This window comes from Myotis nattereri, assembly GCF_964212035.1.
Source record: "Myotis nattereri genome assembly, chromosome: 19".
Classification (NCBI taxonomy): Eukaryota; Metazoa; Chordata; class Mammalia; order Chiroptera; family Vespertilionidae; genus Myotis; species Myotis nattereri.
Genome location: NC_138095.1, coordinates 5,266,490 through 5,281,545, shown reverse-complemented (window position 1 = coordinate 5,281,545; position 15,056 = coordinate 5,266,490). Strand labels below are relative to the sequence as shown.

General features: G+C 49.5%; 1 protein-coding gene across 1 annotated transcript in view; it reads left to right on the top strand.

The window, feature by feature from the left end:
* The window catches only part of CCDC60 (coiled-coil domain containing 60), a gene marked incomplete at both ends in the record, with an annotated part of 102,753 nt that overhangs the window by 77,336 nt on the left and 10,361 nt on the right, over positions 1-15,056 (top strand). Inside the window, 4 exons of the mRNA XM_081113717.1 lie at positions 791-898; positions 8,653-8,743; positions 12,250-12,481; positions 12,992-13,076. Coding sequence (XP_080969843.1) covers positions 791-898; positions 8,653-8,743; positions 12,250-12,481; positions 12,992-13,076 — 516 coding nt within the window. The remainder of the gene's footprint in view (positions 1-790; positions 899-8,652; positions 8,744-12,249; positions 12,482-12,991; positions 13,077-15,056) is intronic.

Here is a 15,056-nt window from a genome sequence, read left to right as displayed (position 1 = left end):
AAGTGAGCTAGTCACATCCCATCTCTGTCACCAACAAGATGTGTGACCTAGAGCAAGATGACTGTGCCTCTCTGAGCTGTTTCCCTTTCTCTAACATGTGGGTAATGATTCATGCCCCCGCAGACCGTTGGGAGAATTAATAACACATGTAAAGGGGCCTCGTCAGCGCCTGGCTCATTGTAACACTAGATGCCCCCCAAAATCAGCAAATACAGGTTAGACATATTTTAAACAGGATTTAGTTGGATTTTCAAATAATCAATATATTTTTCTTCAGTGTTCAAAAGATTTATACATTTAAAGCAATGGGTCCAACTGTTAATCTGGGGGTGGCGGAGAAGTATAGTGAACACACTAGTTTCCCTGGATTTCCAGACTTCTTCAACACTCTTAATGTATTTATTGTACTTTCATCAGGTGAACGATTGGATACCTGTCAGATATTAATTTCCTTCAATCCCCTCATTGCCCAAGTCAAGAACTCCAGCTGTGGTACCCCTTCATCATCTCTCCTTTTCTCACGCACAACTCCCCAGTCTGGCATAGGGTATCTTATGTCAAATCATGGCTCTGCCACCTACTAGCCCAGTGACGTGGCACAGGTTCCTTAACTCCTCTGAGCCTCGGGCTCCTCATCTGTAAAATGGGTCCACTGCAAAGGTTTGATGAGTTGATGCGTGGGGAGTACACAGGCATGAGCAGGACAACATCTCCAACCGGGAGCCAGCACAGTTGTGAAGAACGTTATTCTGACGGGCTCTCACTGTGCTTCCTCTCTCTGTCTTTGAAGGGAACCCCTCTTCCGCCAGCTGTGTGCCCTCCACTGGCTTCTGGAGGCCCTGACTATCGACCACACCCACCACACCATGAAGCCCTTGATCACCTGCTGGAACACAAAGTAGGTCTCAGCCCTGCCACCTGCTGCAGCCGGTAACGGACTGGGCAGCGGGGGGGGGGGGGGGGGAACGCCCCTTTGTTCTTCCCCTGCCTGTCTGTTTTCTGGTGGGTGGGCTGCTTTAGGAGTTTTCTTTCCTGTGTGTTCTGGGAGATCCAAACAGGGGTAGGTTGGAGCCCCAGGGCATTCAGCTGTGGGAGACTACTGTGTGCATCTCCCCCAGCTCCACATTTGGCGATGTCACACTGGGAGCTTAAGATCAATCAGGCCTGGTGGGAGGACTCACACCACGGCCGTTGGCCAGCTGGACAGGCACCCCACCGGATGCACAGCCAGGCTCTGCTCTCCGCTTCTCTTCTTGGACCATGTCTCCCCAACAATATTTTATTATTTGCTCTTCTTTCTTTTCCTCCTCTTCCCTACCTTTTACTCTTTCCTTTCCCTTTGCCCTTGTATTTCTCCTTTCTCTCAAGTCTCCTTTCTCTCAAGTCTTCTCTTGCAAAATTCTGAAGTCATTTCTTTTAAAAAAGGATTTCTGCTGCTTAGAAAAGGGGTGGTGGTGGTATAAACCACTACATCAAAGGAAACGACAGTTTTAAATTTATCCCAACTGAGAACAGGGAATCCATTGGAGTCACTGGTCTATCAGTAGATGCATGGCTTGTGTTTCTTGTTGCACCTGAGGTTAGTTTATCTGGGCTCTGGTACAAGAGATGAAGAGGGTGTGGGGTGGGGTGGGGATCTGAGGATGGGGTGGGGAGATGGGTGGAAAATATCCTCAGGGGGAAGGGGCTGCCCCCTGGTGGTCAGTGCGCTCCCACAGGGGGAGTGTTGCTCAGCCAGAAGCTGGTGAGCGCAGTGGTGGTGGCGGGAGCCTCTCCCACCTCCATGGCAGTGCTAAGGATGTTCATCATCCAAACATCCCCTGAGGGCTCCCAGACTGCAAGAGGGTGCAGGCTGGGCTGAGGAACCCACCCCCCAACCAGTGCATGATTTTCATGCACTGGGCCTCATGTGTGTGTGTGTGTGTGTGTGTGTGTGTGTGTGTGTGTATGTGTATAGGGCCGGGTGCACAAAAATTCATGCACTCAGGGGGTCCCTCAGCCTGGCCTGTGCCCTCCTGCAGTCTGGGATCCCTCAGGGGATGTCCACCTGCTGGTTTAGGCCTGCTTCCTGGGGGGATCGGGCATAAGCTGGCAGTCAGACATCCCTCTGGCAGCTCGGGAGCCCTCAGGGGATGTCCACTTACCAGCAGGGAGCAGACCTAAGCTGCAGTTGGACATCCATAGTGCTGCTGAGGAGGCAGGAGACGCTCCCACCACCACCGCTGTGCTGGCAGCCATCAGCCTGGCTTGTGGCTGAGCAGAGCTCCCCCTGTGGGAGCCACTGACCACCAGGGGGCAGCTCCTGCATTAAGCATCTGCCCCCTGGTGATCAGTGTGTGTCACAGTGACCAGTCATTCCCAGTCATTCTGCTGTTAGGGTCAATTTGCATATTACCCTTTTATTATATAGGATGGCTATTTCTCCACTTAGACCCAAGGGAATTGCTGTTCTGGTCCCTGGAGCAGCTGGGTTTGCTCAGCACAAGCTCCAGCACATATTGTCTAGGCCAAGAAAAGTATTGGGTGTGTCCCCACTAGCAGGGCGGGCTCATGCAAAAGCCTAGCGGCCACTGCTGCAGGACTGCTCTGCACACAGGCAGAACAAGGGCAGGCAGGCATGGAAAGCACTGGTCCTTTAAGGAGAATCACGCTCCCTGCAAGAATGGAGCAAAAAAAGGAATCCCGACTTGGGGAACTGGATGTGCTGTGTGAAATCCAAGGCTGAGTTAAATAAAATAATGCCCCCTAGTGGGAACTCCACACTCCCACCCGAATAAGCTTAAACCAATCAAAGGAGATAAAGGCGGTCCTGTCTGTCTTCTTGGCCCCAATTCTGCACTGGCCCCAGTCTTCCCTTGCAAAATTCTGAAGTCAATTCACCGCTTCCCCCTGAGGATATTTACCACCCATCTCCCCACCCCATCCTCAGATCCCCACCCCACACCCTCCTCATCTCTTGCACCAGAGCCCAGATAAACTAACCTCAGGTGCAACAAGAAACACAAACCATGCATCTATTGATTGACCAGTGACTCCAATGGATTCCCTGTTCTCAGTTGGGATAAATTTAAAACTGTCGTTTCCTTTGATGTAGTGATTTATACCACCACCACCCCCTTTTTAAGCAGCAGAAATCCTTTTTTAAAAGAAATGGAAACCCCAAGAATGTAATGCAAATTTTTCAAAATGGAGCTTCTAATGCAACGGAGGCTTGGGGGTCTGGGAGACCTGGGCCTCCTCCCACGCCCACCGAGGCACCCTAGTTATTGCCAAAATATCTTTGTGGCTCATGAAAATCACAGCCTTGAAACAATCCCCACAATATTTTCTTTAAACAAAACTGCTAAAGTAATAAATATAATTTATTCCTATTAAACTTTTCCCAAAAAATCAGCAGTATATAAAATATGAAAGCCTTTATTCCGCCCCCCAATCCTCAATTCATTTTCCTCCTTAGAAGAAATTCCTTCTGAAGATCTGAGGTGAGTCCTTCTACTGTCTTCCCCTTATAAATACATACAGAAATGCATTTTTACAGAAATGGGATCATATTACACATTGCTTTCTACGTGCCTCCCCCACCCGCCTTTTACAACATCGTTGGACATCTTTTCATGACGGTATCTACAAAGTTTTCACATTTTTAAAAAAATATATTTTTATTGATTTCAGAGAGGAAGGCAGAGGAAGAGAGAGATAGAAACATCATTGATGAGAGAAAATCATTGATCGCTTCCTCCTCCACCCCCCCTACTGGGGATCGAGTCCGCAACCTGGGCATGTGCCCTGACAGGGAATCAAACCGTGACCTCCTTATTCATAGGTCAACACTCAACCATTGAGCCACACCAGCCATGCCCAAGTTTTCACATTTTTAAAGACTTTCCACATTCCTTTAAGCGGATACTTGTATCCTATGGTACAAATGGGCCATAATTTAGATATCCATTTCTCTATTGATGGCTCTCAAATTTTTGCGTTTCAAATAGGGCTGCACGGAGCATCCCCGTGCACACACTTTAAACCCTGTTGGCGATATTTCTGTTGGCTAGATTCTGAGAAATCGAATTTCCAGGTCAAAGCAACATCTAATTTTTTCACAGTTGACTGCTTAGATTCTAAGAAAAGGGCCCTCGGCCAATGGACTTCTAATAGCATTTCCTCTCCCCACGCCAGCTTCCAGCGGCAATGTGTTGCCTCTGACAGCTGAGCGCCCGTTCTCCCAAACTGAGGTGAGAACATCATGCAGAATTGGGGCCAAGAAAACAGAAAGAACCGTCTTTATCTCCTTTGATTGGCTTTGGGAATGTGCCCAGACTGTGACCAAAAGAACTGTTACCTGTGGTCACACTGCGAGGCCACGCAGGTTCTGCTGTGACTCCTCAGGGCAGAACCTCAGCCACACCTGACAGCAGAGAGTCCCAAAGGCAGTCAGGGTACTTGCGGGGTTTGTGTTTTCTAGAGATCAACTTGCTCCTGGTGGTGGTTTCATTTCGGGGTCACTGTCTACGGGTAAAGGGATAATAACCGGTTCTCCCAGCCGGAGCAGCCATGACTTACAGTCAGACCGTGTCCGTGTCTGCAGTGGAAATAGTCCTGCTGCGGCTGCGTCCAGGCTGAGCAGCATGACGTCACTGAACTCGCAGCTGGGAAGAGGCCAGCTCCAGCACAGCGCTGCCTGAGACTGATTTTTTTTTAATTTAGCAAATCAGTGGAGGGGGGTGGGGAGAGGGGTTAAGTTCCCTAGAAAGTGCCAGAAAGTACCTTTTTACTTAGCAAGAAAGGCGAAGGGCATCTTTCCTCTCTTTAACGCTTAATCCCTACTTGTGATGTTCCATCCTTATGTCATAATGAGAATGTCCCCAAATCTTCAACTGCACGTTTTAAAGCCTAGATGGATTGGAGGGATGAAGATCAGGACGTTGGCATCAGACAGACCTGGATGAGCCCAGGCCCTGCCTTGTAATGTGACCTTGGGCAAGTCACTTAGCACACCTGGGCCTGTTTCTTCACCTCCCAAATGGGTTCCTGGCCGAGAAGAGCTGTGAGGACTGAGAGAACGTGCATAGAACGTGTCAGTCCGAGGTCTGGACAGCTGCTCAAGATTAAAATCCCTGCTCGAAGAGCAGTTCGCTCTGTGAGACCTAAGGCTAGAAAAGAAATAAAGCTTCAAGTGTTTGCCAGGCTGTCGCTCTTACAAAAAGGCAGTGTAGCCTGTTCTGAACAACGCACACAACAGCAATTATTACACTGAAGTGGTTTTCCGCTGCTGGGGGGCGCCCCCACCCCGAAAAGCCTCATTTCCCTCAAACCGGCTGTTTTCAGGCGCCACTGGAAGAAGAGACAACATCCCTGCTCCCCAGGTTCTGTCTAGGGGAGGTGGGAGGGGCCACAGACAAACACGTAATAATCCAGATACTTTGGGATATTAAGTGTCATGAAGAAGCCGAGAGGGTGATGTGATAGTGACGAAGGGGTGGGGTGGGGAAGACTCCAGAGGTGACATCTGAGTGAACTCTCTGCCCTCCTCTCTGCACATTCATCCAGCCCTTTACCCAAGTGGCATCTCTAAGGAGCGGGGGGCAGGGCAGGGTGATCAGCATGCAGCCCTCACTCAGGAGGCAGGACCGAGCGACCTGCGTGGTGATCCCAAGAGCTTTGACCTCTGTCCTCTTCCTGGTGCAAAATCAGCAGTTACCTCCACTCTCCATCTGGGTCACAGACACACGACGCCTCCTAAACCAGACGACAGGCTTCCCACTCAGAGAAGAAGGTGAAACTTGGTTCAGAAGAGAGCGAAGTATCTGAGAAAAATTACTCTGATTGCCACGGTGGACAGACATCTTCAAGTGAACGTTAGGAACAAAATGTGCTGGAAAGAGATGGGAGAGTGCTGGGTGCCCTTGTCCCTGGATTCCCAGCAAACAGAATCTCCCACAAAGTGTCAGCAGGTGGAAATTATGGTCCAGAAATCATAGCCATCTCTCCCCCAGTGGACCTGCCTTGGTATCTCGGTCCCCACCCCACAACCCCTCCTCCAAGCCACAGTAAGATCTCTGTTGAAAAAGGGATATTGCTCTTAATAGTTTAACTGTATTCAGTTCTCTGTACAAGGAACTTCACCAGGTTCTTAGCAAGCCTCATTCCATTGCACCTTCACCACAGAGCTAATAACCACCCCATTTTACAGATGAGGAAACTGAGGCTCAGAGAGTCTCAATAACTTACACAAACACACGTGTAGGAAGCAGTGGGGGCAGCCAGTCTGCCTGACTCTTAAACCACCAAGGTAATACCACATTACTGGTTCTGGCACTCGGAAAGACTTGCCTGAGGTCACAGACAGTAAATCAGGGACATCAATTAGGTAAACAGGGTTACGCTGACATAATGAACAACCCCAAAATCTCGGTGGCGTCACACAACACAAGTTTATTCCTTGCTCACCCTGCATGTCATCAACATGGGGCTCTCTGCTCATTAGTCGCTCAAAGGCCCAGGCTGGTAGGAGCTACATCTCAATGCAAGCTTCCGCCATCCACCCAGCAGAAAAGGGGCTCCGCCTCGAGGCCCAGCACCCTAAGTGCACATGTCACTTTCTCTCATGCATTCTTGAGCTAAGCAAGTCACGGTGCGACACCTGACTTCTAGGAGCCTGAAGACCTGGGACTGTTTGGTGAACCACATAACGATCAACCCACCCAGCTACCGCAAGGGGCACCAATGGCTTTGCCCTTTCCCGAAAGGTGGGTAGTCAGCCCACGGTGGACGACAAAGCTCCGACAGTTTATTTCTTTTCTTTTCCTCCCCCTATTGATCTTCCCTTTTGGTTTATTTGCTTCTGAACATGAAACAGAGAGGCTTCTGTTGACCAGGCCCTTTCTTCATCAGTGGCTTTGCAGGAGCAGGCACCGGGCTTTAAGATCACTGGGAAGCTTGCTGTTAGCTCATTTAGCCCGCTGCCTGAAGTTGCATTAGATTTCAGGTCGCCTTGGAAGTCGGTGTTAACAGAAAACCTCCATCTTCCCCAATCGGCCGGAATATTTAAAATTTTGAAAGCTTGGCTTGGACCGGATTTAATTTTAAAAGGGGAAGGGGTTGCTTTTGAACTTCAAGAAGGCTAGAGGCCCAGCGGGGGTGCTGTGTTAGCAAAGGGAACAGGCAAAATGCCCAGTGGAAAGGGCGTATGAATCGTAATGTAAATATCTCCAATCGTAATGTAAAAATGCTCCAAGGAGGAAGCCCCGCTTCCAGTTGGTGAGCCTTAAATCAGATTTCAGAAGTGCCACCAGTTTGAATACTGTTTATAGGACTGGGGCATTGCTGCTCCTTTCTCTGGCTGGATTTTAAATATTTCCTAATTTGATTACTCGGGGGAGAGGCAGGCAGAACCATGTTAAATGAGCTTTACTGTTAATTATTCAGAGGGCTTTTTATTGTGTAATCAAACATAAGGTCTTACAAAAAGCTTGAGGCACAGCCTCACCCCGCTCCCCAGCTGACTTCCACCTTGGTGTCTGGGCACATTTCATGCATCGTAGCCATGAGCTGGCAGGTGCCCAGCAAGGTTCTGCCAGTGAGGAGTGCACCCCCGCTTTAGGCTGGTCAAGGCCTTTGGTCCTCTCCCCATGCCATGAGAAGCCAGTCTTAAGTAAGGTTGGTCTTGATCACCTTTTGCCTCTAATATCTGAGCATCTCCTCCCACCACTGGCCCTCTGCAGCCCCTGATAACTCTAGAGCCCTGTCAGTGCCTCTCCCCATCAAACTGGTCTAACCATCTCATTCCCTCAAGGCCCTCGTCTACGCCAGGTGACAGCCAGCCAAATGATTGAAAGGATCCCAGCCATCTAAAGTCCTTTCTGCAGAGAAAAGAGGAATAGAGAAAGAGATGGGTGGGTGGATGGATGGATGGATGGATTGGATGAACGGAATGAAAGGAATGGATAGATTGAATGAATGGAATGGGTTGGATGGACTAGATGGATGGATTGGAGGGATGGGTGGGTGGGTGGATGGATTGAATGGACTGGATGGAATGGACTAGATGGACTGGATGGATGGATTGGAGGGATGGATGGGATGGATGGATGGATGGATTGAATGGACTGGATGGAATGGACTAGATGGACTGGATGGATGGATTAGAGGGATGGATGGATTGGGTGGATGGATAGAGTAAGCAGTAGTCTCCCTAACCTTGATTTTCACTCGCAAGACCAGTTATGCAGAACTGTCCCTCCCACTTCTTCACAAGTACAGGATGGAGGGGGCGGGGTGGGTGGGGATAATCACTGAGACCAACCACCAATCATCATCTGTTCACTGCATTTCTTAAAAGAACTCGTAATAAACCGAGACTCGCCCTAGCCGGTTTGGCTCAGTGGATAGAGCGTCAGCCTGCAGACTGAAGAGTCCCGGGTTCAATTCCGATCAAGGGCATGTACCTTGGTTGCGGGCACATCCCCAGTAGGGGGTGTGCAGGAGGCAGCTGATCGATGCTTCTCTCTCATCGATGTTTCTAACTCTATCCCTCTCCCTTCCTCTCTGTAAAAAATCAATAAAATATATTTTTTAAAAAATAAAATAAATAAAAAAATAAACTGAGACTCTGGAACTGGAAAACTCACTAAGCTGTTTCTGTTTCTTGCTTAGGGACCCAGGTGGAAGCAAGAGCACAATAAAGAAAGTCATTAAGGACAAGTCCATGGTACAGCGGTGGGAGCACTTCCTCACGGCACCCAAGGTAACAGACTGGCGCGTGCGACTCTGCCATGTGGTGACCAGCCCCTCCTTGTGCTGGAGGCATTCTCTCCAGTCTTTTCTCTCACTGGGTTCTTCTCTTCTAGCTGGTTCTCTGAGTGAGGGAAAGTCAGAACCACATTCATTGGTTCTCAACCTTAAATACAGTTCCTCATGTTGTGACCCAACCATAAAATTATTTTCGTTGCTACTTCATAACTGTAATGTTGCTACTGTTATGAATCGTAATATAAATATCTAATATGCAGGATGGTCTTAGGCGACCCCTGTGTAAGGGTTATTCGACTGCCAAAGGGGTCGTGACCTACAGGTTGAGAACCGCTGCCTAGATAATCATCTGGAGATTAGAGGAGAAATGACATTTGGTTGGACACCATATCACAGAGAAAGGGAGGGGTGGCCATGGCGCTGCTCAATAGGATGTCACCAGAAGGAAATGGACTCACTCAATAATAGTCAGCTCTCGCTCTCTCTCTCTCTCTCTCTCTCTCTCTCTCTCTCTCTCGCGCGCACGCGCGCTATCTATCTCTATCTCTATCTCTATCTCTATCATCTCTAACACACACACACACACACACACACACACACAGAAAATAAGTGAATGATTTAACACACAGGGTTTTCTATAAACCAGAACATGTGTTTATTAAGAGAATATCAAGAGGTCTATTCTTTTCACCAAAAACTAATCTTAACCCCAAAATCTCCCAAACTCGTCCACTCAACAAAGCACCAAAATAATAATAATGACAGATGATATTAGGTATGTAAAGGTCGTTGAGAGAGCATACAACTAGAGGGTTTGCTGAACCTTTCCTTTCACTTGCAAAATGGGTATGATGCTCATCCCTGTCTACTTCCCATTAGTAAAGGATCCCAGGAAGCAATACACATACTCACCTTGAAAATGTTCAAGTGCCGCCCTAACCGGTTTGACTTAGTGGATAGAGCATCGGCCTGTGGACTCAAGGGTCCCAGGTTCGATTCCGGTCAAGGGCATGTACCTTGGTTACGGGCACATCCCCAGTGGGGAGTGTGCAAGAGGCAGCTGATCGATGTTTCTCTCTCATCGATGTTTCTAACTCTCTATCCCTCTCCCTTCCTCTCTGTAAAAAATCAATAAAATATGTTTTTAAAAAAATGTTCAAGTGCCACCCTACCTGGTTTGGCTCAGTGGATAGAGCATCGACCTGCGGACTGAAGGGTCCCGGGTTTGATTCTGGGTCAGGGGCACATGCTAGGTTGTGGGCTCGATCCCCAGTGGGGGGCATGCAGGAGGCAGCCCATCAATGGTTCTCTCTCATTATTGATGCTTCTATATCTCTCTCCCTCTCCCTTCCTCTCTGAAATCAATAAAAATATTTTTTAAAAAAAATGTTCAAGTGCTGAGCATTATTGTGGCTATACAACTTTTAGAAGCCACTTTTTAACAACATTGCAATGGACCAGGCTCTGTGCTAAGGAAGCTAGTCTGTCCTCTTAATAATCCCATGAGGCACTATTCTGATCCCAGATGGAAGAGGAGAAAATAGGGGCTCAGAGAGGTTAAGTGACTTGCATGAGGTCACACAGCTGGGTAACGGCAGAGCCAGGAGTTAATCCTAGCCTGTTTATTAAGCACTGTTTGTGAAACGCTGAGCCTCGGAATGCATATTCTCCACGGTATCCTGATTATAATTGGCCCTCATAAAGAGTCTCGACATTTTCCTGCTCTTTCATCAGGGTGTTCATAGCTCTGAGAAGTCAGAATGCTGGTTTTTATCACAGAAAGTTGCTATGGAGATGGCGTGTGCATCTGTCTCCAGAGCTGCACAGAAAAAGCAGCAGGAGCCACAAACCTTTAACAAATACCCTTCGGGAACACACACAAGGGAAATCGGAGGAGGAGAGAATAAATCACCACACGTGAACTCTCACAAAATTGAATTCCCCGGGGCCAGTCTGTGGGTCAAGCTCTGGGCCACAGCGTGGTCCCCTCTGGGGGTGGGGGAGTGCAAAATCGGGCCCCAGGAGACCGCGCTCCGCCCCGGGACGCGGTTCGCGGTGTGGCAGTGGGCATGTCCTTTCATGTCTCCTGACCTCGGTTTCTCCACCCGTCTGATGAGCACTGAGAGAGCGGCTGCAGTCAGCGCACACGGCCAGAGATGCTCTTCGCTCTGTGTAGAGCTTATGGTGCGCCGGCAGCGTGCATGAGAGCCTGGCAAACTCAGTCAACAAACAAGGCTGAGGAAAGCACAGCTGGGGGTGAGGTCTGTGGCCAACAGGGATCCTCCGGCCCAGCTACAGGGGGACCCTCTGCTCAGCATTAGCTCATTTCGCCACGTGAGGATGGAAGCCGAGGGCTTCTCATTTTTAAGAGAGACCAACAGCCTCAGTTTTTTCATAAAAATCTCCCCAATTTGTAAAATCTTGGGCAGCTAAACATGTCTCCCCATGAGCCATCAGTGCGGAACCCCTACTTCTCAGGAAGTATAAGGAATCCCTGCAGTCCCTACTGAGGTGTGACACAACAGCTGGTTAACACAGCTCTTCTTTAAAATATATATATTTTTTATTGAATTTTTACAGAGAGGAAGGGAGAGGGACAGAGAGTTAGAAACATCGATGAGAGAGAAACATCGATTCAGCTGCCTCCTGCACACTCCCCACTGGGGATGTGCCCGCAACCAAGGTACATGCCCTTGACTGGAATCAAACCTGGGACCCTTCAGTCCGCAGGCCGACGCTCTATCCACTGAGCCAAACCGGTCAGGGCTAACACAGCTCTTGAGTGGAATACAAACAACAGAGAGGAAGCATTGGGGTTAAAGTCAATTCAGAGAGAGTCAGCTCAATAAAGGGCAAGGGAGATGCTGAGCCTGCCTGTCACATTCCCCGACTCTCAATTAATCAGGAGTGTCAGCCCTTCACTTTGGATTTCCTGATTGGGATTATTAATTGAATTTTAATTAATGGCAACTTCAGAAGCACAAAATGAAATCCTACCCAAGGAAGATATGAAAAGCTCTTCTCAGATCATCCCAGTCCCTCCTCCTTGTTTCACAGATGAGGAAATGAGGCAAGGCCGAGTGATTTGCTCAAGGTCCCCCTGAAGTCCCCTGGCTCTGAGTCCAGTGCTCACTGCATGGCCCCAGGCTGCCCCCAGGACACAACCTGTCTAGTCTTCAAAAATGAGGTTGATCTAAAAACACCTGGTTTCTAGAGTCGGGAACTCGCCTTGTGCCAGGGGAAACAGCAAGAGGCGTTATCCTTGAGCTTGGACATGCTCTCTCCTAGGGTGGCAGGGAGCAGAGGGGCTTTCTGTCAGGCCGGCCAGCTCTTGACCAAGGTCAAGACAAAGAGGACACTCCTACTTTATCCAAGGAGGGAACATGCCCTGACCGGGAATCCAGCCATGACCTCCTGGTTCACGGGTCAACGCTCAACCGCTGAGTCGCACGGGCCAAGCCTTCCTTTCTAAAATCCCTCTCTCTTCCCTCTTTCCTTCAGATCAAGAAATTCAAAACTCCTGCACAGCGCGCCACGAGCCGCAAACCAAGCCGGCGAGGCTCCATACTCAGCCTGTCCCGGGCGAGTGCAGGGTCCTCCCCGCTGAGCAGCATGATCTCCGTGAACCCCGGCTCGGATGAGCCCCCGAGCGTGACTGTCCAGGCAGCAGGCAACAAGGACATCGAGGACACGGAATCGTCCTCCACCAGGCCAGACGAGGACCTCCACATCAGTAAGTCCTGCCTGGGAGCTGACCGATCCGCCCTGACGCTTTGCCTTGAAGCCAGATGTCAAGAGCTCCTCCTGCTCCACTTCTGCCCGGACTCGATGAAGAGAGACACAGGGGTTCCCTGGTCCTGTTCTGTCCCCTGGAACCCTCCGCTTTACCCCAGTGGAGATCAGAAATACACCCTCTAACCTGGGCGACTCTGAGCTATTCCTCCTTGGGAGACAGCCGGTGGTCATCAGCGTCTCTGTTTACAATGTTAACAATACATTTCATTTAGCCCAGTTTATACAGAACATCATCCTTTAAACCTGTAACCAGAAAGTCGTGTCTAAAGCTCCACACATCACTTAGTTCCCAAACGCTGTGCGCCACCTCTTCTGGACCCGCTCCAATCCCTCTGCAGCTCCCCAGCCCGGAGAAGCAGAGGTGCTATCAGGCTGGGGGTGGGCCCTGTCCTGCACAGTCCAGTCTCAAGGGAGCCCTCCAGACAGTGAGCGCTCATGTTCCCGTCAGATCTGCAGAAGCTCCTGGAGATGGTTCGGGAGGAGGCCCGGAGGACGATCATGATGGATTCCGAGGTGCAAAAAACAGCACCCAGGTATGTTCTCGCGACCCCTGGGCACAGAGAGGGTACCAGAGTGAGAACGGTAACGTTCCCAGTTCCTGAGCGTTTTCTCTGCGACAGCAAAGAGCTCTGTGCTTTTCTCATGGGTATCATCTCCCCACGTTCTGACATGCACCCTACAAGGCAGGTACCATTATCTTTATTTTACAAATAAGGAAATGCGGCTCCGAGAGGTGAAGGAACGTGCTGGAGGTCACCCAGCGAATGAATGTAAGACCACAACTTGAATCCAGAGCTTTCTGATTCCAGAAACCATTCTCTATAAGGTTATTCGTTCGTTCTGTTAGTGAATATTTAAGAAAGTGTATGGGCTGTGTGCTAATTACAGAGGGTGGTGTTCTGGCGGAAAGCTCAGACCTGTGAGAGTAAATAATACGGGTATCTGATCTTGTCTGGAATGGTGATCAGGGAAGGTTCCTCCAAGAATAAACATTAAGCTGAGATTTTTGAATGCAGCATGAAAAGGAGCTAGCAGGCAGAGTTGGGGAGTGGCAAGGAAGAACACCTTAGGCAACACATACACATATGCGAACCTGGTCAAGGGACCATGTACCTTCAAAGAACTGAAATGCAGCAAAAATGGATGGGAAGAGGCATGAGTCTACCTGGGACCCTGGAGGCCACCTCACCGAGTCTCCTGTCTATCCCAGGAGTCACAGGAATCCTTGAAGTTTCAAGCCGGCGACCAGCGGCATTGGTTCAGAGGGTCAGACTTGAACCTGAAGAGTCTTCCTTCCGGTGGGAAGCATTGTCCACAGAGCTTCTGGCCTCTGAAAGCCTCGGAGAGCACGCGGGCTAGAGCTGGAGTTCCCTTCCAAAGTGTAGATCCCTCCCAATAAGCAAATTACTTGCTGAAAGTAAATGAGGCACCAGAAGAGGTTCATCATCGCCTTCAGCCCACTGAGATGCTGGCTATGACTTACTGGTTATTGTTGTCACCGTAATTACAGTTCACCAAGCACCTTCACCTCTGCTTGCAATGATGAATTTCTCAGCTGCTGCCTCAATTCGCATCAGGGCTTAGAGGCAGCATTGGCCCCCAAGGCCCTGCCTGCCTGATTCCTCAGCATTAAAGAGAGACAACAATGGTGACCGTCAGCTCTACAAGGCCCCTCCTCCCTTTGTAAGAACTCCTTGTGCGAACACGGGCTTGGAGTCGACTGCACGGTGCAAACCCTGAGGCTCGGGAACAGGTCCCTCAGCCTTTCTCCAAACCTCCGTTTCCTCGTCCAATCAAATGAGATCGGGCAGCATCAAAGCATTGGCCTTGGGACCAAACAGACAAAGGTTCATCTCCATCCTCATCATTTCACTGCCGTGTGGTGCTGAGCAAGCTGTTTCACCGCTCTGAGCCTGATTCCCATTCTGTAAAATGAGGCTCAGTGACAACCTATCCCAAAGGGTTGCAATAAGAATTCAATGATACCAGCCTGGAAAAGTATTATTATTATTGTTATGGACGTAATGTCTACTCCAATGAGTCGTTTTTATGCATTTCATGAGATACAATGCATTTCACATGTTAGCATGTGCCTGGCACACCGCAAGCATGCAACAAGTGGCAGCGGTGCTCGTGCTGGTGGTGATGGCCATGACTTTTATTTCACACACATGGTGTCCCACCGTCCTCGCTGCGCCTTGACGAGACACACTTATTAACCATTTCCACCGCTCCGCCTCACAGTCATAGAAGAATGGTGGTGAGTGACTTGCATAAGGTCGCCAAAGACAAAACCAGGCAAGAATCTGGTCCGCACAAAACTCATCACGTGGCCTCTGTGTCCGCTTTAATGATAAAGTAACTATGGCTGCAGAGCAAGAACCGCTGAAATGTCCCGTCCTCCTCCTGCCTCCGGGAGGACAATCTCCCCATCTCTCCCGGGGCCGCAGGCAGTGAGGGCTTCTCCTCACTCTACAATCAGGATTCCCTCCTCACTTTAGACATCAAATTGG